General features: G+C 41.6%; 1 protein-coding gene and 1 pseudogene across 1 annotated transcript; both read left to right on the top strand.

The window, feature by feature from the left end:
• Positions 1-1101: 1101 nt before the first annotated feature.
• RGMB (repulsive guidance molecule BMP co-receptor b) lies at positions 1102-24281 on the top strand. Its single transcript, XM_012470989.2, has 3 exons — positions 1102-1246; positions 6188-6696; positions 20589-24281. The coding sequence occupies exons 1-3, from the start codon at positions 1117-1119 to the stop codon at positions 21255-21257; spliced, it is 1308 nt and encodes a 435-aa protein (XP_012326412.2). The 5' UTR covers positions 1102-1116; the 3' UTR covers positions 21258-24281.
• Positions 22649-24301, top strand: part of LOC105729986 (tRNA-dihydrouridine(16/17) synthase [NAD(P)(+)]-like) — a 33412-nt pseudogene continuing 31759 nt past the window's right edge.

A 24301-nucleotide genomic window follows, 5' to 3' on the forward strand; every position in this document is an offset into this window, starting at 1 on the left:
GAAGGGAAATGTCAAAAAAACTAGAACACCTGAGCCTCGCGCAGCTGCCAGCGAATTACTCCAGGAGTTCGCAGGTACCTTCCCAGCCCGTCCTATCTGCCCCGGACCGCGGGTGACATTCAGATTTCCAACACCGCCCGAGCTTACTTTACCAGACTCTCGCAAGCTGCTCGGAACGCGGTTCCGCAGATGTGATTGGCTGAAAGGTGACCTGCCGCCCGGCGCTCGGTAAAAGCGCCAGCTTCCTCCAAGGAGGTGGAGCTGAAACTGGCAGGGCCAGGGCGGGGAGGGGTGATTAAATTTTAAAAAAAAAAAGTCCGATCACAATAATTCAAGGAGAGGTCAAAGGCCGGTACCTTTGTAACGCCGGCAAGAGTGAGTGGCGGTCGCCCATTTCTACTGGGCGCAAGGAAACAGTAAATCACGGAAGAGGGCAGACGGGAGAGGAAAGGGAGCAAGAGGAAGGTTGCGGCGCAGGAGAGAGAACTTGCAGTCGATAGACCCGGAACTCGAATTACACTGAGTGGGCGGGGCGCCGGGCCCCCTGGGTCCTGCGATTGGCAGGCTGAGCCAGGCGGACATGCGACCCCAGCCAATGGAGAGGAAGGGAGGGGCGCGGCGCGGGGGAGGGCGATCATGGCAGCGCGGATAGGCGGGCACAGGGCGGGGCGGGACGGCAGTGCGGGACTGAGATTGATTGACCGCGAGGACTGCCGCGCAGATATCCGGGCCGCCGGCGGGCTGCTTGCTAGGGCTGCGCGAGCTGCTCGGAGGTCCACGCCCGCCGAACCCACGCTGGCTGGGGCTGGAGTCCCCGCGCGCTCGGGACTCGTCTCAGCAGTCGCTCACGGTCTTTGTGTCTTCTCTTCTGCCCTTCTTTCCCTCCCCGCCACCACGATGTCCCTGCGCCCCGTTGCTGCCGCCGCCGACTGGCTGCGCCTGCGGCGCACTGCTTGCTGCGGTGGTGGTGGCGGCCCATCTGCTACACGGGCCTAAAGGAGGAAGAAGAGGAAGCGAGGCGCGCCCCTCGGCCCATGCAGCAGCCAGGGGCCCAGACACGCCACGGCGCCCGCGCCGCCGCCCTCGCCGGAGCCCACGAGACCTGCATGGACGGGCATGGGCTTGAGAGCAGCACCTTCCTGCGCCGCCGCCGCCGAGGTTGAGCAGCGCCGCCGCCCCGGGCTCTGCCCGCCGCCGCTGGAGCTGCTGTTGCTGCTACTACTCAGCCTCGGGCTGCTCCACGCAGGTAGGACGGGAGCGCGCGAGGGGAGCCAGCCCCGGGGCCGAGGGCTTTGTTCCCAAACAGCTGCAGGTCTCGAAGGCGCTCGCCGGGGCGGAAGGGCGGCATGGCGCAACGGGAAAGGCCTCCCGAGCCCGTGACACGCACCTCACCTCAACCAGGCTCCCGGCGACTGGAACGCAGCCGCCCATCGGGCGGCCGCGGGGCGCGGAGACGAGCCCTCTCCCCACCCTCCCTGTCTTTGGCTCGGACCGCTGACAGATCTCCCGTCCAACAGCCGTTTATCAAACGTTTAGCGGGCGGGGTCCGCGCGCCCGAAACAAATGTTCCGGATGCTTTATTGCTCTCAGCGCTGGTGTTTACTGAAAGTCAGGCTCGGATCAGGTTTCCGCCACCGCAGCCGCCTCGGAGGGAGACAAGGAGCCTTGTGCTGCTTTTCTGGAGTTGGGGGTGGCGGCGAGGCGAAGGAAGCGCACCAGATGGAAAGATTTTCACCAGAGTTTGCAAACCTGGGAGTTAATCTCGAAGTAACGTTAACTTTTTCGACCAGGGATTTCTTTAGTTTTGGCAAAAGCTGCTTTTAATTCAGCGGTCAGCCTCCCTGGAAAAGCTTTGTGGCTTGCCGGGTGTCTTTGGGCTCCATGAGGGGTTGACAGATAATCATGCTGCCTTCTGGAGGTCGGCGCTGCCCCAGCCTCGAGGAATATGTTCTTAGGGAAGTAAGCCTGCAGATGACCCTTCTACCTTATGATATCTATTTTTCTTTTTAAAAAAGCGTTTCATGAAAATCCAGGACGATCTTCACACTATTTTCTTTTAGGAGTTTGCCTAGACAAAGAATTTTCTTAATGCTAAGGTTGAAAGGGAAAGTGTCTTTTAGTCTTGAGAACAGAGCATTAGATAAGTTTATTTTCCTTCAAGAGCTTTTTGTCCTGTATATGACACTTCACAATGTTCTGATCCGGAGAATCCTGAACTTCAATGTCATCCAACTTTGCGGAGTAATTTTTACTTGATTTATTAAACCACACCCGCAGAGCTAAAAATCAGGGAGGTCTTTTAAGTAATGGGTGGGGGGAATGTGGCATTTGAGAGGACTTAATTTACTTTGCATAGCTTTGCATTGTGATGTAATAGTTGCTTTTTAACACCATCAATTAGGGAAAAGACTGACGACTTAATAAAAGAAAAAGGGGGGGTAATAGAAAGTTTTAGAATGATTACGGCTTTCGATTAGTAACAACCTTAGAAAGTAGTGTCAAACTGCATGTAGTTACATGGAAGATTTTTCTTGACATATTAAAAGATATATTCTGGAGTGTTTTGTGTGAAAAATGTGTGTCCATAATACCAAAATGTACGTTTCATGAAATGGAAATTGTGCTGGGGGACTCTGTCCCCTTTGGCTGCTTGAATATTGTTTCCCGTAGTTGCCATAGGATCCTGTGACAGGATTGGAATGTGGTCCTCGAAGATTTCTATGCTGGCTGTGAAAGGCATACGAGGTTGGCTTAAAGGTTTAGAAAAGTAGGGTGTCTTAGTTGAAAAATTTGGAATGTGAAGCTCTTAGTATCTTCATGTGTCCTCATTTAAGTCACCGTTAAATTCAACCCAACATAATGTGGTGAGTGATCTCTATGGACAACTTGTTGAAGCAATTTATCTGGTTAAGGAAAAGAACGCTACTTTTGAGAGATTTCTTTGAAGAGTGGTGCTACTTAAATGCCCGGGGTGTTTCTCAGAGAAGGCAGCCTACCAAGAGAGCTAGTGCTCTTTGCAGATGGACTACTGTATGTTTTATGCCTGGATCCTTATCATTTGCCTCAGCACCCCATATGGCTCCACATTTCACTTAATTCACCTTCAGCATATCTCATTTCCTTTATTACACACTGGCGATGTGCTGCAAATTCTCACATGTAGTCCTGGTATTAAGGAAACTGTCTTGGATGGTGAGGTCTTTATGTCTGATTCATTAAAAAATGATAAAATAAAAGCTCTAGACCCACAAATGTTGAAAATACTGTCACACTGCACGGATGGTCTGTCCCCAAAATAGAGAAATCTATAACTAAAGAGTGAAGAGTTTTAATTCTGCCCTTGGAGGAGTATAAAAAGAGTACTTTTAGTTGCACTTTTTTTTTTTTTTTTTTTTTTTTTTTTTTTAGCAAACCTCTGTAATTCCCGAATGGAGATCCAGTATGGGGGTTACTTGCTTACTCATACACTTCATGGCCTTCTTGGCTACATCCTTGAGATTGTTTCTGCTCCGCATTGTCCTGGCATTTTGACAGGAGGTTTACTTTACTGCCTGTAACAGGCAAAGTGTGCATTGTCATTATAAATTCATGAAGCCTGGATATTTCTGGGTGTATGCTGCAAATTAGTCATTATACAGGAGCCCGCAATGAAGCTGAAAATGCTGACCCAAACGCACTTTCTCTCTAGCCCTCTTCCCTCCCCTCATCTCTGTAGCAAAAGGCTGTTGAAAGCCTTATCCAAAGCAAAAAAAAAGCTAAGGAGATCTGTTTGATTTGAGATTTCTTTAATCAGTCAGCACCAACCTGCTATGAAAAAGGGAAGGTTTTGGGGAATAATGAGGAAGGTATGAAAAGGGAGCTAGGAATCTAAATTCTGCTTTTATTCCCTTCTGAACGATTCCATCTGCATTTCCATACTGTTCTTACTTTTGATATTTTATGACTATTTGAAATAATTATAAATAAACATATGCTCGAACAGATTTTATAGACCATAAAAAGAACAAATAGGCACTGCAAGTTTAGCGGGAAGTTCTTGTGCTGTCATTTATCTACAGTCTGCAGTCTTAAGAGCTCTTCATTACTGAGATCTTGGCCCTGTCTTTATTTTCTTGCTTTCCATGTATCTGATTTTAAAAGAAAAAAAAGTACAGTAGCTACTTAAGTCTTTTTTTAGCCATCAAGTACTGTCATTAGAGTTAGGAAATAAAAGGAGACATGACCTGTGATGGAAGAACAACAAGTTTTGAGGGAAGGCACCACGTTCTGGCTTAATAATGCTAGCTGTTTTATAATTCCGCCAGAACGAGCCCTTTAATATCCCTTTGCCTTGGTTTTTCCGTCTGCAAAATGGCTTTAACGCCTTTTGGGGTTGTTTAGTTGGTTGATTTCTGTTTTGGTTTGATTTGGATTCTAGTGGAAAAAAAAATAGCTGAAAGTGATTTGATCTGCTTTGGAAAGAGGAATTCTGTAAATACTGGAGCTACTTTTATCAGCTTTGGACTGAGCAAAAAAATAGATTACACACAAAGATGTGTTTGTAACTTTTTTGAAAGTATGATTTGATGATTGCTGTAAATCCATAGCTCCAACGTGTTAAAATGTTTTCATCTTTTACTTAGGTTAAAGTGAATATCAAGTCTAGACTACATAATATTTTCCCCTTTTTGGTTTTTCAAATTTAAAAATGGTGACAGAGTTGTCTTCAGAAGTTGTCTCTTTCCACCTGTTTCTTCCAGCTAAAGCTAGAAATAGATTACAGGCTAATAAATTCAGATTTAAGAGCAGTTTGCTACTGAAAAATGTTAAAATAGCTTTCTAAGACAATATTAGGCTTAATTTTAAATCTTCATCAGATGAAGTTCCCTAAATCTTGATATCATCCTAAAGTTTATCACATCCACATCTTGAAATAATTATATATTTAATAATAATCTACTGGCCCTGAATTTTTTCCCCTATCCAGAATACAAATTATAAGATACTTGCTGTCTAGAAAGATCACAAAGTTCATCTTAGAATAACTTCCTCATTTCTCTGATGAGGACCCTAAGACTTAGAGATTAAGAGACATTCTCCATAGTTTAAAGACCTATAAAGAATTTTATGTAACACACATATGTATTACAGTTCATTTATAGAAAATTTGCAGTTGATGATAAAGAACAGTGTCTCTTTTGAATAAGTCTGTTTCCATTTTATGGAACAGAATATTAAATTATTTGGGCACACAACTGACCTAATATTGGCAGTTCTTATGCTTTTTGTGCTTTAGGAGATTTTGCAAGTTTCTGTTTGAGAACCTAACGTTAAAAAGCATCACGTGGAAATTGATTTTTTTAAACTAATAGTACAGTAATACTTTGCTTTTTCATAATGTTTGTATCACTTGTTTTTATTTAGTGTGCTTTTACTTGTGATTTGCTTGGGAGCTGGGATCCTAGGGTAATGGAGATACAGATGGTAAGGAAAGAGTAAATATATAGCTTGGTGAAATGAATCTTTTTTTTTTCCTTCTTAGAGCGTTTACATTTTGTTGAAATTAGGAAATTGTGCCAGTTTATTTATAGTTTCTTGGTAAACATGCCTCAGGAGAAGTAGAATGACAGTACTTGGATGTTTTTTTTCTTGATGTTCTTATTCTGTAGCCATACAGGTAAATCAAGTAAAGGTGTTTTAACTACTTATACTATAATTTAGGATTTTACACCTTCCTGAGATGTGGAGGTTTGAACCATGGTTTTGTGCTTAGTGCTGCTTTTACAATACTTTCTGAAGCAAGTTAGGCAATTTTGAAAATCAAAACAATGTTCATGTTTTTGGCGTAACCTTAGAGTAGAGAAATCTTTTCCAAAACCTATAAACAAATAGCAATAATGATAAAATATTTTATTGACTATTCCCTTATAATCTCAACCTATAAACACTGGACTAGACTCATGTTCACTCACAGTGGCTCATGCATTAATGTTTTAAGTTAACTAATTACATACAGTTTTTCTTCCAGTGGCTTAATTTGAGAGAGGCACAGGAGCACAATGAAACCCTATTTCTGAAGGCTTCTTAAAGTAGGAGTACAGTATGTAAAATAGAACAAACAGTTCCCAAAGAACAGTGTCATTTTCTCATGTAGCTCAGGAAGTTATGAATAGTTTACAAATGTTTGGTCTTATCTTCTTTCCTATAGGTGACTGCCAACAGCCAACCCAATGTCGAATTCAGAAATGTACCACAGACTTTGTGTCCCTAACTTCTCACCTGAACTCTGCCGTTGACAGCTTTGACTCTGAGTTTTGCAAGGCCCTGCGTGCCTATGCTGGCTGCACCCAGCGAACTTCAAAAGCCTGCCGTGGCAACCTGGTATACCATTCTGCCGTGTTGGGTATCAGTGACCTCATGAGCCAGAGGAATTGTTCCAAGGATGGACCCACATCCTCTACCAACCCCGAAGTGACCCATGATCCTTGCAACTATCATAGCCATGCTGGAGTCAGGGAACACAGGAGGGGGGACCAGAACCCTCCCAATTACCTTTTTTGTGGCTTATTTGGAGATCCTCACCTCAGAACTTTCAAGGATCACTTCCAGACATGCAAAGTGGAAGGGGCCTGGCCACTCATAGATAATAATTATCTTTCAGTTCAAGTGACAAATGTGCCTGTGGTCCCTGGATCCAGTGCTACTGCTACAAATAAGGCAAGTATACTTTCTTTTTTCCCTCTCCCTACTCAATTTTCAGATGTTTGATTCTTCAGATAACTTTTGAAATGTGCTATAAAGGGATTAGTTTAAAAAACTTCTTTTTGGAGAGCAATTAACAGTTGATAAAGGGTTAAGTAAAAATTATTTAGTAAGGAATTTCTCACTGGAATGTAAATGTAGTTCTAATTTTAAATAGACAGTGATATGAAGAATAAAAAGTAAACAGTAAAATTGAGTTCTCCAGGTTAGAAAAAGGCAGGCCTGTCTAATAAAAAAAAATATGCTTTTTTTCAGCGATGTCTTTTTTTGAGTGTATACGTATGTGACTCTTCTTGAAGAAATCCAAGTTCAGATTTATCAGATGATTGAAGTGTGTGTTCTGAATAAAGAAAGCCGTGAGGCCTGAGGCACTGACCTATCAGGAAATATATTTTATTGGATATTTGGAAGCTATAGTAAAACATAATGCAATAAGCCAACTTCCCAGTGGTAAACCCACAGTGGTGTTTTAGTTACTAACCTCTTAATGGCCAAGGAGGTTAAGAATTAGATACTGCAGAGCAGTGATGTGTAACCTGTGTGTAATCCCAGGGCCTCAGGTTAACGGTTTCAGTCAGAAGCTAAGGGAAATACTGACAAAATTAAGCTTACCATGCTTAGCTGCCACTTTCTATGGTCTGTGTTCATTTGTTTCAAAGAAACTAATACTGTACAGAGGTCTTTGAAACCAACTTCAAGGCACCAGTGTTTAGTGCAAGTAGGTAGAGATGACCTATGAACTGGGTTTCTAATTGGCAGTCAGTGCTAATTCAACCATTAGTAAGTAAAGTCAAAAGGGTTTTCCACTAAACTAGTGTCCCAACTAACCACCTCCTTCCCTGTCTTCCCCAACCACAAAACCACGTGTGTAGACCATCTCTTCTTGCTTTATTTCCTGCATTTATTGTATCTATTCAAAAATTGGTTTAGATTTTTTAAATGTAATTGACAAGGCTCAAGCTTTTGAAATACTTATGCCTGTTCTCTTGATTCCAGGACGCCCTCCCTTGCGTCCAAACGTGTGGCATACTTTTTAAATGAATTGAAGTTATTTTACTTGGCAGTTGTGGGGGAAATTTTACAACACCTTGGGAGATATCTGGAGACACCCTGGGGTGTCACAAATTTAAGATTAGAAGTCATTGCCCTAAACAAAGACTACTGTTACACTGGTCTAGACATCTTAGGGGAACTCCAAAATGTTTATACTTCAACTCTCAGTAAAAGCTCAAGCTTGCCTTTTGCCTTACCTAATTCTACATCTCAAAATAAACTTTTCTCTCTGGTTTTTGTATGTATGCAAATCATTTTTTCTATAAATATCTCAATATGCATTTGCTATAAGTCATATATAAAGTTATAGAATTATGAACTCATAAGAGAAACATGGCCCCAAATCCATCATTGCTGCAGAGTCATATGGCACATGAAACCTGGGAATAGTCTTTGGGTAACTGAAAGAAGGCAGTCCACTGGGAATGGAAAAAGTCATCAGTTGTGCAAATAATTGAGGGTTTGGCAGAGTAACCTTCAAACAAAACTATAGAGATTAATCAGAGCTTGTACGTGGGGAAATACTGGTTCTCTTCACAAGAACCAGTATTCAAATTTTATTCTCCATGCCTTCCATCCAGTCGTGTCACTTGTTTGTTATTCAGTCTTTCAAAATTCTATTGTTACTGATTATGGTGAAAATATGTGGGGAATAACCTTATGAATATTGCTATTATATAAATGGAACAGTTTACACTGAGTATTTAAGATCATTTTATTTCAGTTGAATCTGTTGTAATTTTTAACAAATAAATTAAAAGTACAATCTTGTTTTCTCCCTCAGTTTGGAATAAGGATCAAAGGTTTTATCCATTCGAAAAAAGTTGGAGAAAGTGGTCCTCTGACATAAATTCAAGTAGATGATGAGAATGCTTGGTCTTTAATTGCACAATTGGAAAGTATTTTTCCACATCTGGTGACCATGCTGTCCAGCAGCAGACTACTCTGTAGCTTCATTTCATGACCTCTAGGAGTTGTTGCGTTTGGCTCCCATGCCCCTTCTTTTCTTAACTCTCTCCAAAGCCTCATAAGCATCTGGAAGGTTACTCTTGAAGACCTGTCTCAATTCTAGTATGACCTGTGCTGGTGAAACCAAAGAAAGGCCTAAAAGCTTGCAATACAATTCCTTTTACTCACCCAGGGCAAAATAAAATCTTTAAAAACCTTAAGCACAAAAAAATGGTGGTAATAAAAATAAAAACAGTAAGAGGCACAAAGTGCTTATAAGTTCTAAACGAGTTCTGAAATTTTCCCTTGATGTCTACTACAATACTTTCTTTAAAAAATCTTTTGAAAAACTTTTTCATGGGAATCCCAGCTTTACTGAGAACTTAAGCACGTGCATAGACCAGTTATTGGGTAACCTAGTACTGTGCCTTGTAGGTAGATCCCAGACCATCCTTGTGTGGTCAGGCATTTTTAATGACCCACGTGTTCAGTGCCTCTAGATTGAGAGACTGACTGATGATGTCATTGGCTAGCTGACCAGCTGTGATACTGAAATTTTTGTAAACATCCATTCATTCCGCTACCTTTAACACTGCACCGAAGCACTAGACCCTAGGGTATTTTGCTTAATGAGGCTCAGTCCTGGGAACCTGGCCTCTTGAGCAAGCCATCTTCAACCCCAACTTTGTGAGCTCTGCCTGTTCCTAAGTACCACCCTTTTCCTCATCACAAAAAGGCAAAGTGGGGGAAAAATCTAAACACCATAAAATAAAATGAAGTCATCTGGGGCCATATATTAGCTAAGCCTTTTCTTTTTTTCTACATGGCAAGCAGTGAGTTGAAGGCAGACAGGCCTGCAGTGCTCAGTGATGTTCCCTCATCTTCCCTGTCTACTGTTTTTTCCCCACCATGGCCCTCTCCTCCACTTCCCTGGGAAAGGTAGGGCTTGTTTTCCAGCTGGTCATGGCGTGCACAGGTATGCTTTCTTAAGGCCTCTGTGTTTTTAGTTTTGCCCTCTGCCGGCCTCCCTCTCTTTGGAAGAGCCTGTGGCAGTTGGCTACCTTGCCAGGTAGGTGTGTTTCTGAAGGGGAAGCCAAAGCTGGTTTTTCATCTCTCCACCCTGGAGGCCGCAGGGGTGTCTGGCACACAGACACACTTCGGCTGACATCCACATCAGCTCTGGGCCATCTTTCCCACCTTTGGCTGTGAGAGGCGGCTGCAGGCATGCAGGCACTCAGAATGAGATGAGAGGGACAGGCTCTGAACTGGCAAAGTTAGCTACACTGAGAAGAAAGGCAGGTTTTGTTTTGCAGAAGGAGGTAGCCCACCCTTCACAGGCTCCAGAAAGGGCATGTGTCAGTAGTGGTCCTGTGCCTCACACACTCAAGAGAAACCAGATCGTCTGTCTGTGAGGATACTTGACTTCTTCCATGTTATTTTTGCAACCTCTCAGTCTCACTCTTGTTTCATTCATTCCGTGGATCTTCATATCCCTGTTTAAGTGGGTTCAATAAGAATCTATATGCCATGATCACAGAAGGTGATTGGGGGTTAAATTCTTTTTTTATGAAAGATTCTGCACTTTGCAAATGTATTCCCAGTAGCATATATTAAAATTGCAAGTCTCCAGGGAATTCAAAATTAGTCCTTTTTCAAAAACAGTTCAGAAATTGATTTATTATTAAGTGGCACACCTAAACAATGGAAATGTTTTTAGTAATTATTTTTGTACAAGTAGTCAAGTAGTTTGAATGCCTTCGCTTTATTTTTCCTTTTGTTTTAACATGATTTTATCCTTTTTCACCACTCTTGCTTTCTTATTCTATCCTTCCACCTCAGTAACACAAAATAAAAAGTAGGAGCAGAGACTAAGGGTGACAACAGGTCCTATTGCAGAACTTTTCTACACATTTTACTGTGCCTCACCCTTGAGTGAGAGAAGGTGGTTTACCTTAAGGCATTTGTATTTGAGAAAGGGTTGTGCTCATTGTACTTGACCAAGCCTGATGACTGTTGGCCAGTTGGGCGGATGATCTAAGGTGCCTATCTTGTATGTTTTTGGTGCTGCCAAGGGCTCCTGGTAATCCTATGGGCAGCACTCACCACCTGTCCAAAGCATAGTAGCATACCCTGCCCATCAGGTATATGGATACAGTTTAAATTCCAAACTTACCTCTGAATTTCAAATTCTGTAGCTACTTTCTTGGGACTTCTTGAAAATTTCCACTGGTTGATGATACTAGAGATGTAGAAAGACTTAGTTTGATTTGCTCTTGATTAATGTCTTCTTCAAACTATAACCCACAGTTTTCCACTCTAAGAAACACCATTACCTTGTAGGCTTCTAGAGCATGAGGTAGGTCTCCTGCTTTCTGGTGCCCCTTAGCATGTAGTTACTGTTCTACAACAGCATGTGGGCATGTAAACCAGTGTTCTGGGTCATTCTTTGTTGGTTAAAAAATCATAACCAGACATGCCTGCATTGCAAAGTCTTTCAGCTGTCATTTTAAGTATATCTCTGCATAAACTTTTAGAAATCTGTCCTCTGTTGACCCCAGACCTAGTACATTTATTGTAGCCAAGTTTTTGCAACCCGTTATGTTTTTAGCATCTTTATGGAAACCATGTGAGCTACATAGTGGTTATCATTATTTTTCTGGACTAAGGGATTTGCTCCTTCCATTGATAGGTCTGTGTTTTGAATCTAGGGATACTGTTCTTGCATGCAGTGTTACAAAGAGGGGGATGCATGGTATATTTTTTGGGGGAATATAGACCACTTTCCCTCCACAAGGAAACCACAACTGTCTTGGTGATACATTGTAACTAATCTTTATAATCTGAGATTGCTCTTTTTTTTGTTACGATTATATTGTTGCATTGGTAATTCCTGCCACCTCTTTGAGATTTGCTCCTTATTGTGATCCTCCTTGCTTTACAAAGATACTAAGAAGTTCTGACTGGTTGAAGCATATTGGGAACAGGTGGGAAAGGATTTTGCAGTTACTGCTCCCTGCTTAATGTAATCATTTCTCTGATAATCGTATTCTGATAATTATATGGTTAATTTGGTGCAGTATTTGAAACAGAAGGTACTAAAGGGCCCACTGTGGGAGATGTAGAGGTGAATGCAGCCTTTGCCTCAGTCTAAGCACATAACTAAAATTTACAACAGTCGGTGGGAAAGCATGGGGTTTGTGTGTAAACCCAGTGTTTTCAGGGTTTCTTTGTGGAACATTGGGGTGAACCACATTGACAAGCTGGTTCCAATTCATGTTACTCATTTAGCAAGTTGGCAGGGGTGTCAAGAAGGGTCAGGAGAGTGGGCTGCTGCAAAGGTTCGTCCCACGCTAACACCCTCCTTGCCAAATCATTGTCTTTACTCCTGGGATTTGGCACAGTCTCCACCTCCCACAGTAAGAATGCTCGTATTTCCTCACCCGCATACAATCTGGCTCCCTCCTTTGAAAAGCTGCTGATCTTTGATGTTATACCAAAAAGCTTTCTAGAATTTGACTATCGCAGGCATCCGTTCTTAAATTCATTTTCCAGAGTCTCGTCTCATCTTAAAACTCTCATGTTAGCTATTTTTACTCTCTTTGAATTTTTTTTTTTTTTTTGTAGAAACAATATTGAAACAGTAAAAGCCAGGTTTTCAGAAGAACAGAAATTATCTGTAGTTCCAGGTGCCAGTGTTCATATTTGTCCCTTTCTATTTCCCACGTAGCCCTTGTGCATAGTGGATTATAAGGTCTTAGGCCCAGGAAGTACTCAACTTTGCTTTATATCACTTCAGTAAATTGCCTGGAGGTAAAAAGTTTCCAGAGTACACGTGGGGAGAGGAAGGAGAGAAAGATGGGGAAATTACTAGCTGTGTGATGAACCTATAAGTCTGAAAAATCATTTTGTAAGATAAATGAGCTACCTAGCTATTTTTTATGCTAAACTTTTCAAACAAGGTAAGCCTTTATTTCATCCATGCACACTAAAAACTCTCGATAATGAGTCTTTTATCATCTTTCTAATCTCCCTGACTATGCTCCCTCTGTCCCAAATGTGGTTTGGAAGTAGGAAGAGACCTTCAGAACCTCCCATTTGTAAGTGAAATTAACCCAGCGCCTGTCCCTGTATGAGCCAGGCAAGATTGCATGAGGGTGCTGTGGGCCTCTACTGCTTTAAAACAAACCCACACTCTTCCATAGTTTAAACCAGAGGCATGAGGCCAAGTCTGATACACAGCTGAGAGTTAGAACTTGTTTTTCTGTCACATTTCCAAATGTCTCTCTCTGCCTGGTTAAATTTTCTTTTTGAGTCAACATTTTGAGGGGAAGGGGCGAGAAGGAAACATTGGATGGTTGATCCTTTTTTTGTTGGCTTCAATTAATGCTAACCAAACAGTTTCTGCCCGTGTGGAATGCGGCATGTAAAAAGTTACCTACAGTGTTGAACAATGGAAGCTGCTACCTTACCCATTTTGTCTTTATTTGTTTTGACTGCAGTAGAACTTGCTCTTCCACTGCTTTGAATTTTGTGTTCTTGTGGGTGGGGTAACTTAAGGACTTTTCAGACTGACAAGGAAGCTGGCCAACTTGTCAGTAAGTGATAACTTAAAAACTAACATACATTTAAGTTACAGACTTTAACTGGACAGCCTTGCAATGAAATTACAGAGCTGTTAGGTCTAAAAAGTATAGTTGAAACTGATTCTATGGAGAAAGGAGTTTTTTATGCCCCAGTTAAGAGTTGGAGCCAAAAGAACATGGGGTTCTTTCATGTTGGGACATAGCGTGTATACTGTGGATAGAATTGACATCACAGCATCTAAAACTCCTCATCTGCTCTCCATGTGCTCCTGAAATAGGGGTCAAAGTTTACTGTTTCCTTTTAAGGCATGTGTGTGCATGCACAGATGTACATGCATGTGCTTTTACATGGTACTGAGGTCTTCTCCCAGCCCAAGGAAAATGCAGAGATAAAGATACTGCTTTGTAGCATTTCAGTTAACTGACTTCTTGAAATACATAGTGACCACTTCTAACCACCTCATTCCTGAGTTCTCATGGGCCTTTTCTTTTTTTTAAGCCCTGGCAGCTTAAAATTGAACCTAGAAGTGACAGAGAGTGAGTGTATTGTGAAGACCTTAAAGCCCTTTTACATTTTTTGCTCACCTCCCAAAGCTGAAAAATGATCAAAGAGGCTGTGGTTTTCTAATCCCATCGGTTTGGAAAACAGCTGTGCTAAACCTAGGCCCAAGCATTTGCTTAAGGTCCCACCAGGGCCTCGGGTCTGCAGCCCTGCCGCCTCTGCACCAGGAGGGGGAATGCCTGAAGGCAAGACATGCTAGCGCATATTCAGCTGAGAGTTACTGCCACCAGCCCTGGCTCTCACTTTTCAAAATATTTTTAGCCTCTAGTCTGAAGTAGGTGGCAGCCTAGGCCTGTAATACTGTCCACACAGGCCTGACTTCATATCTAGGACCATAGTGAGTTCCTGCACTTGCTGGCCTCTTCACAATGCAGAGTCAGAACACAACAGACAAGCTAAGGGAGAGGTTCCACTTACAGGACAAAGACCTTTCCTCATGCTCACCCTGTTGTTGCTCTGGTCTGTACAAGGAAGTTGGCTAATTTGCCTATCTCTGCGCCTATTTATGCTTCCAGCCTTCCTTGTCTTAATTGTACAGAAATACTCTTGGGAAGCGAGCATTTTTGTGCCTGTTCCTTTTATGTGTCTTCCTGGGCCAGCTTCCCTTTCACTCTCCTTTTTAGCTACTGAGCTTGATGCTGCTTCTCCAGACCACCCTAGCAGCCTTCAGCTGTGGGTGTCCTTCCACTCTGGTTTGGTTTCTTCGTTCTCCATCTGCTGCCAAGTACCCCTTCAGCAGCCAAGGCAGCCCGTGTTTCTGCATGTATTTATTACCTAGGGCAACACTGAAGAATAAGTTTGGTCCATTCCATTTCTCTGGATCCTGTAAATGCTCAAAGCTCTGTAGAAAGAGACGTGAGGCTAGAGAAACAGATACCTCTTTTGAAGGTAGCAGATTTCTTAGTCTCATTCAAGCCCTAAAAGGAGTCCACATTATGAGTTGTAATCTACCACTCACCTTGTAAACACAGGTGCTGTCTTACTGTTAGTATCTTGTCCTAGTCCAATAAAATTGTTTAACAAAATGTATTTTTATGGATCTTAAGTTCAGCTTCCTGTAGATATTTGTTTTATAAGGTATTTGATACGTAGGCTGAGTGGTGATTGTAAAATTACATTCCAGTTCATTGAGTTCATAGCTTCCTAAGAGGTTTTTTTTTCATAATTTTTAAAGGAAAATTATCAATGACAACAAATATTTTCTAGCCTAATATTTTTTTATATGGCATATATAAAATCTCCTGGTTTTGCATGAAATTGTTCAGAAAGAGTTATTCTAAATTAATATGCCTCTTTTACCCCCTCGAGAGAGAGAGAGAGAGAGACAGTTCTCCCCAGTTTTTATGTAACCAGGGGACAGTTGCCACCCTGTCTGGACAGAGTCCCTCTGCTCCAGCCAAGATTCACACTTCAAGATTACTCTGGCAGGTTGGGAAGAGTGGGACCAGGGAAGACACTTGAAAGAAAGGGGCCTTCAAAGGCTTCTACTTACTTTAGAAGCACTCATCTTTTAATGGGTATCACCAAAAATACAGACTTAATTATGGAAGTTAGACTTGAGAACATTGAGTAAAATGAACAGGAGAAAAAAATATGAAAACATTGGAAAGAATAAAGATAAATAAAATTGGCATGGCAAACAGATAAATAAGATCCAAAATGCACATCCATGAAGAGAAGTAAATGAATTAGAAACAAATTCAAATTTGTATTAGAGAAAAGCATTTCAGATCATTTTAATTAAAAAACAAGTTGCAATTTCAAGATAAAAAGTAATAAAGTAGTCAAAGAATGGGACTTGATAATGATGAAGTATATACTCTGTAATGAAGACTAGCTATCCTGAATATCTATGCACCAAATAATGTATCATCAATAAAGCAAAAATCTGAAAGAAGTAGACATAAATGGATAGTAATATAAAACATACACACAGTCCTTGACCAATTATATAGATTAAAAATAAGTACCAACACAGAAAAAGATAAGTAATATAATAATGTGGATGTTATATATGTACACACCTATATAAAATCAGATGAAGGCTTCTACTTTCTTTAGGTGCTTCAGAGCATCCTAGGCTCTGAATTCTTAACATTTAGAAAAATTAACCCTTGGAAGAAAAATTCGGGTGTTTTAGGAATAGAGAGAGAGCATATATATTTTTTTCTCCTTTAAAGCATGTGCTCTTGTTGGAATGGTTTCTTTTTTGTTCAGTGGGGAAGACTGATTGTAGGGGCTGCATGCTGTTACCATGTGTAAGGTAAAAGGGGGTGTAAGCACCATGTTCTTATTCTCCCTTAGAGTCTGCTATTTTTCCACCTATCATTGCACCCAGAGGATACGACAAAGTAGACACATCAGCTACTTACATGAAATAAAATTCATTGACTTCTTTGACATAGCAGAATTTTAACCAGGTGCATATCAAAATTATGTTTCCATGTGTTTCAAGCTAATTTCTGTGACTATCTCAGTTTAGCTGACTGACCAATCTAGAGCCCAGAGATGAGTTTCTCTCTCTAAAAGTCCAGTTCTCATATTGAGGATTCCAGAAAAGTTCTGCACTCACAGTGCCAAATGGCCTGATTAAATACATAAATGTATGTTTCTTCCAAAATGCATTATGCAGAAATAGTTAAGGTGCACAGCCATTTGAGAAGTCTGCTGTTTTAAAACCTGTGTGCAGCATTTTGCGAGGTTGCTGTGCCTTGGATAGCTATCTCTCTATCTCTTGGCGAGGCAGTACCTGTGTATTTCCCTCTTTGTTGGCTACCTCATTTCATTTAATATGTTTTCTTTTTCTCCTGGTGGAAAGGAGAGGCAGGTGCCTCTTAAAATTATTTCACAGCAAACCTTCCTCAGTTCTTGTTGCCTGTTTCAGGTAGAAAGTTGATTTGTAGCTACTGTCTTTCTCTTCCTAATAAACCTTGTGGGTGGTGAAGATCTCAGGGAGTGAAACATTAAAAATGAATGAAAAGAACTGGAGTAGTTTGTCTAAGAGGGGCTGGGTGGAGGAGGTTTAACAAAAGGCATTGATGTTTTAAATGCACAGAAGTGCCATCTATCAATAATAAATGGTGTGGCATAGAACAGATGTGCCAAATTGAGTTATGACAGAATACAGATTAGTTCATAGAGGGGGAAAGTAAGCAGTTTAGCTAGCATTTTTAAATTATCTGTATGTGAGCTTTTGAGTACAATTTTGAACATTCATTTTTTATGTTCTAATGGCTGCTAGCTGGAAATATTAAAAGTTTGGTGTTTTTTTAAAATTCAAATTAAATTGTGCTTTTTTCTAAAGTAAGAATTAAAAATGAATAACTTTTGCTTTTCTGAAGAGAAAGACAGTCTGAAAATGAATTTCTTGCCCTTCATTGACTGAGTGCTTGCTTTTTAAAAGCTCATATTGTAACTGTTATGAGGAATGAAATTGCTTTATAAAACTTAAGTCATGTGAAACTATTGCACAGTGTTTTCTACATTTTCATTGATTATATCTCTAGGTACCTGTTCAGTGCATACTTAAACTACAGGGGACTACTCAGGAAACCCACTCATGCTTTGCAATCAGTTCCTGAGCCTCAACATTTTGATTCAAGGGATAATTCTGTACATATGCTCTGTGTGAGAATTACCTTGCTCAGTAGGGAAGCAACAAGAGAAATATCTGCTTGTCTCAGAGAAAATCACTACGAGTAAATTGGAAAGACAGAAATCTGTTAGGTTAACTAGAATATTTCGTAGGTGTAGATACTAGAGCAGAAGTCAGGTTTTGTTTTGAGCTTCTAGATAGGCAGGAGTTACGTTAATGTCACTGGCATAGCAGAGGACAATAATGTGGGAGGTATTTGAAATGAGTCCTGGAGTTCCTGAGTTGGAACTGACGCACTTAATGAAAAAAACAGCCTTGGTGAGACATATGGAACTATTCCACCCATCTCAATATGGACCCTGGCGTGCTTTTTGAAAACTTGTTGGAATGGGGTATCTTTGCTTTGTTGGCCCACACAAATAAATCCTCTTTGTTCCTAAGGTGAACAAAACAGCAGTTAGTTCTTGCAAATAATATCAAGTTGGCTTAAATTTTAGGTTTGTGAGACTAGAAAGACAAATTACTTAGCTGTTATTGAAGAGTTTGTTTAATCTTTGAGTGGATGTTACAGGTGAAAATGAGCATAGTGATTGTATAAAGTATATTGCTAACTCTTATTTTAACTATCTGTATTGTTAACTTTCAACTTTTTCAGGTGCAAAATTTTCTTGAATCAATCTTTTCATCTCCAAGGGACCCCAGCATGCCTTAAAGAAAAAAAAACGCTTGTCAACTGATTTTAGAGCCACCAAATAAATCTATTTTATGGTCCCGTTAGATATCTAACTCAAAACCCCCATTCACTCTGAAAGGTCCTATGGTTGGATGCACAACAAATTTCCTGAAATCACGTCTGATGCACCTCCTTTGGTTTGTTACGAAGGTGTTGAAATGTGAGAAGGCTGGTAGTGAAATCAAGTTGTGGCTCGGGGTAATTAGGAAGGGAGAAAACCCAGCATTTTCATAGTACATTGTCTGGCTTTTAGTTGCAGCTGCAAACAACGGATATGAATTTAACCAGTGTTGCTACAGTGCAGCTGGTTCAGATCTGGCTTTATAACTGGCTGAAGTAAAATGAAATGGCTGGAAAATTCCAGTCAAGTAACACCAGTGGGAACATGTGGAATTAAATAGTGTGAGCAAATGCTGGCCGAGTTGGGGAAAAACTTCAGACATAAATTTGAGGGTTGGGGCGGGGGGCATTTTCTGGCCTTTTTCACAAGGGTCTATTGTTTTGATTAGTTTCCTTGCAGGAGGTAGAAGTTTTCCTCCATCCAGAGTAATTAATAGGGTGTTTGGCTTGTCTACCTTCCTCCTGACTGAAGTCACCTGATACTTTTTGTTTTTTCAAGAAGGAAGAAAGAATTCTGTTGCCTCAGTTACTAGCCATGATGCAAATTTCAAAATGTAGTCTTATTTTTTTCTTTGAAGTAGTTTCTCCATCTTGTGTGACACAGCAGCCCCTGTCTTCAGCTGTCTTCCCTCTACCACCTGTCCCAGAGATGTTGGACATGCTGGAGGTGAAGGTGTGCAAGGTTTTTAAATAACTGTTCTAATTAAAGGATTCTGCAGGAAAGAACATGAGTTTACAAAAGAGAGGCTTTTGTACTATTAGATATTTTTTTTCTTTGATGAATTTATTTGCCTAGTGTGGAGAATCGAGAGTTGGCTGGGAAAAGATTTCTGAGGAGTTAAGGGACTATGGTGCTGTTTGGGAAAACATTTGCTGTAACTAGGTTTGGGGTATTTAGTCTCTGCCAGTCCTTAGGAGTTGTATTTGCCAGGTGATTTCCCTGTTACAGGGATTAGCCAGTGATGTGAAACATTTGATTAAGGGACAAAGAGAAATCTTTCCTGGGGCACATGAGTGGTGGTTGTTACTGGGGTGCTCCCTCCTCAACTCTTTCTCTATTTCTGATGAGTAAGTTTATAGTGGTGAGTCATAGGATATGGTTTTTCAGTCCTATGAAGAATCTTTGTAGAAAGAAAAATTCTGTTAGGTATATTGCTAATTAAGCCCCTTAAAGTTTCTGCATAATAACTTAGAAAGGAACCTTTTTCTGGCTGGGCGCAGTGGCTCACACCTGTAATCCCAGCACTTTGGGAGGCTGAAGCAGATGGATCACGCGGTCAGGAGATCGAGACCATGCTGGCTAACATGGGGAAACCCCATGTCTACTAAAGATACAAAAAGTTAGCAGGGCATGGTGGCACGTGCCAGTAGTCCCAGCTACTGGGGAGGCTGAGACAGGAGAATCGCTTGAACCCAGGAGGTGGAGGTTGCAGTGAGCCAAGATCACACCACTGAACTCCAGCCTGGGTGACAGTGAGACGCCATCTCAAAAAAAAAAGAAAGGAACCTTTTTCTTTTCTCAGCTGTGCCATGACTTACCAACTTTGGAAGGAGACAAGATAGAAATTATCAATAAAAATTGCCCATAATCTGGCCTGGCATGGTGGCTTTTGCCTATAATCCCAGCACTTTGGGGGATGACAGTGGGAGGATCGCTTGAGGCCAGGAGTTCAAGGCCAGCCTGGGCAGCATAGCACAGAACCCTCACCTTTTGTTGCTCCTCCGCCACCAACCCTGTCACTACAGAGTTTTTTAAATCAGCCAGGCATGGTGGTGTATGCCCGTAGTCCTACGTACTCAGGAGGCTGAGGTGAGAAAGTTCTTTGAGCCCAGGAGTTGAATGTTGCAGTGAGCTATGAATGTGCCACTGCACTCGACCCTGAGTAAGAGAGTGTGACCCTGTCACTTTAAAAAAGAAACGCCTATATTCCAATAGCAACACTGCTCTCTTGCTTGCTCTCAACTCACTCTCTCTCTCTGTCTCTCACTGGAAAGTAAAACAGTATTTTCTTGATGCAAAACAGTATTTTCTTGATGCACATTCCCTGGATTTATGTTAAATTTTAATTCTAAATATATGGAATTTTAAAAAATGTTTTCTGAAAGTGATATCATTTTTGAGGTGCCAGCAGTTGGGCCCATTTTGGAAATTCTGCCTTAACTTCAAAACAAAGGGGAGCTCTTGCTGTAGAGGGTTGTCCCATTCTGCTTCCCTCCCATTCCCTTAAACCCTGTACATGTTCCTTCCCACAGATCACCATTATCTTCAAAGCCCACCATGAGTGTACAGATCAGAAAGTCTACCAAGCTGTGACAGATGACCTGCCAGCCGCCTTTGTGGATGGCACCACCAGTGGTGGGGACGGCAATGCCAAGAGCCTGCGGATCGTGGAGAGGGAGAGTGGCCACTATGTGGAGATGCACGCCCGCTATATAGGGACCACAGTGTTTGTGCGGCAGGTGGGTCGCTACCTGACCCTTGCCATCCGTATGCCTGAGGACCTGGCCATGTCCTACGAGGAGAGCCAGGACCTGCAGCTATGCATGAACGGCTGCCCCGTAAGTGAACGCATCGATGATGGGCAGGGCCAGGTGTCTGCCATCCTGGGACACAGCCTGCCTCGCACTTCCTTGGTGCAGGCCTGGCCTGGCTACACGCTGGAGACTGCTAACACTCAATGCCATGAGAAGATGCCAGTGAAGGACATCTATTTCCAGTCCTGTGTGTTCGACCTGCTCACAACTGGTGATGCCAACTTTACCGCTGCGGCCCACAGTGCCTTGGAGGATGTGGAGGCGCTGCACCCGAGGAAGGAACGCTGGCACATTTTCCCCAGCAGTGGCAATGGGACTCCCCGTGGAGGCAGCGATTTGTCCGTCAGTCTAGGACTCACATGCTTGATCCTTATCGTGTTTTTGTAGGGGTTGTCTTTTGTTTTGGTTTTTTATTTTTTGTCTATAACAAAATTTTAAAATATATATTGTCATAATATATTGAGTAAAAGAGTATATATGTATATACCATGTATATGACAGGACGTTTGTCCTGGGACACCCACCAGATTGTACATATTGTGTTTGGCTGTTTTCACATATGTTGGATGTAGTGTTCTTTGATTGTATCAATTTCGTTTTGCAGTTTTGTGAAATGTTTTATAATGTCCCTGCCTAGGGGCCTCTTAGAAAGCACTTTATTTTTTATATATTAAATATTTATGTGTGTACTTGGTTAATATGTATAGTACATATACACAGACACCCATACACAACATTTCCTTTAAAGGTGACCTGTTGTTTGTAGCTATTGTTGGCTGTACCCTCCTGCCCTTTCCCGTTGCTACTGATTTGCCACGGTGTGCAGCTTTTACTCGCCACCTTCCGGTGGCGCTGCCTCGTTCCTTTGAACTATGTTCTCACCCTTCTGCCCTCACTTCATTTGAAAGGATCATTAACTCCCCCTTACTGGTGCTCTGACTCTTAAACACTGATCTGAAGAAGCTCTCTTCCTAACAACTGTTTCTTTTTCAGGAGGGTATTACTACTGTAATGATTACTCTCAATTCTAATTGTTATATATTTGAGCCCATACGGTATATTAGGTTGAACCATAGAAACTGCTGTTCTTGTAGGTAAAAAGGGTCTAGTGATTGCAGTTTCGTAGGCAAGTTCCAGGCATCTTGCTAGACCTCAGTAACTCCCAGACTTTTTCTCATCCCATGCTCCCCCCACCTTTTTTTTTGAGACTGAGTCTTGCTCTGTCACCAGGCTGGAGTGCAGTGGTGCAATCTCGGCTCACTGCAGCCTCTGCCTCCTGGGTTCAAGCGATTCTTCCACCTCAGCCTCCCGAGTAGCTGGGACCACAGGTGCATGCCACCATGCCTAGCTAATTTTTTTGTATTTTCAGTAGACAGGGTTTCACTGTTTTGGCCAGGATGGTCTCGATCTCTTGACCTTGTGATCCACCCGCCTCAGCCTCCCAAACTGCTGGGATTACAGGCGTGAGCCACCGCACCTGGCCCCCATGCCCCTTTTTAAATTGCAGTTTTCCCTAATTATTCTGTGTTAAAACATGAAACTATAAATTTAGTCATTATTATGCCTTGCTCTTTTTTTATTTATATGACTGAAGCAAGCCCCTGTTCTTAACCTTTTATTGGCTGTTGAGCCCAGAAACAGCTCTGTCTCCACCTCCAGGAAGCCCTCCTCAACCTCACCTTATGGATCTAAAGAACTGGGATTTGTTAGGTTCTTTCTCTAATGTACAGGCCCAGATTCCATCACAAAGTTTTCCATTCTTCCTTGTCGTCCATACCATGATCTTCATCACAGTCTTTGATGTGTCTGCATGCAAAGTGGAACGAAGTGGGGCGGCAATGACAGAAAAGCTTCCTTGGCCTGACTCAGTGTGTGGCCAATTCGGTACTGCTTAATCCAGATATTTATGTTAACCAAGCGTTGTGCTCCCCAGGTGGTCTCTGAAGTCAGGTACTCTCCCTCTTAACACCTGTAGTTGAATATGATTTAGTGAGCTGCTCATTGTAACAGAGAAATTCCTATAAAGTAAGATCTCTCCTTGCCTCTTCCATTGTTGGCACCCCCTTGCAAAAGGAAAAGAACAGCAAAAGGCAGGAGCAGTCGTCTGAGAAAGTTAACTCCAAGATAGGTAGGTTTCTATTGTTATGTCTAGATGTACATCTTTGGTTCCAAGAAGAAGTGGTACAGTTTGTCCTTTAATAATTTATTGATAAGTTTACATAAATGGAAATAAAAGGTATGAACTTTAAATACCGTAGTAGTTTAGGCCAAGATTATGCTTAGTTTTAGTTCTCCAGGTAATTACTTTTGCCGTGTCCTGTTGATCAGTGACACTGCCAGAGGCCGAGGCTGGCAGGAGAAAGAAGATGTCATTTTGTAAAGATTTAGATGTGCCATCCAGTAACAGCGTGGAGTTGTGGATTCATGTAGAGGTGGCAAACCTCTACCTTGTGTTTATAAGAGAATAATATTGGACAGTCTGGGAAAATAAGGAAGGCACTCTGCTTCTTACTCATAGAGATTCAACTGCAGAGAGTTGAAACCTAAACCCGCCTTCCTTTTATGGAAGTTGTACACCATCAGCTCTGAACTGTGGCTTTTTTTGTTCACCTATGGAGCCATATACCATATTCAGAAGCCATTGTTAATTAATAATGTTTTATAATTGAGTAGTACAAGCGAGGAAAAATACTGAGGATACGTTAACCACTATTTTTGTGCAAATAGTATGAAAGCGAAGTAAAAGTAATAGAAGAAATTTCTATAGGATCTGGGTTTAGAGTGTAAATGATTAATAAAATATACCTTTGCTCTTTTCAGGGAAAATAACCACCCTTACTGATAGTTGGGAAAAGAAGATTGGGTTATTTTGCCATATCATTTAGCTGAAAGTGATGCTTAAAAGCACCCTGCATCACTAATAATGGTGTATTTTGCTATTCTCCCCTTATAATCAGTGATCCTGTAAAACAGTTCCCACAGATTACTTTCAGAAGTACAAGTATTTCTCTACCAAAGGGCCAGGTTTATTTTCTCGCTTTCTGAGATTTCTAGAGAAAATACTGCTTGCACATGTTGGTTCTTGAAACCTTAGCTAGAAGAGTTTCAGGTCATACCAACACGTGGATAGGCTGAAGCCGTTCAAAGGTCTCCTGGGGGAGCTTAAAATGGGGGAGAACACTGGTTTTCACAGATGCTCCACATGGCTGTCTTTAAAAGACTCGAAACATTTTTTGTCCTCTTTGTTATGCTTGGAAACCCCCTCCCCAGTGTGTCCAGTCTTTGCAAAGAAACCTTTAGATGTAGTTCATAGATATATCAATACATATCTGTGTAAAACAGTGAGTGTGCAGTGTGTAAATACTTAAATTATTATGCTAGAAAAATAAAGTTACATACCATGCTGTGGAATGTTTGTTCTGTGATTATAG

The sequence above is a fragment of the Aotus nancymaae genome, unplaced genomic scaffold (genome assembly GCF_030222135.1).
Source record: "Aotus nancymaae isolate 86718 unplaced genomic scaffold, 86718_ANA_hifiasm-v0.15.2.pri h1tg000014l, whole genome shotgun sequence".
Taxonomy (NCBI): Eukaryota; Metazoa; Chordata; class Mammalia; order Primates; family Aotidae; genus Aotus; species Aotus nancymaae.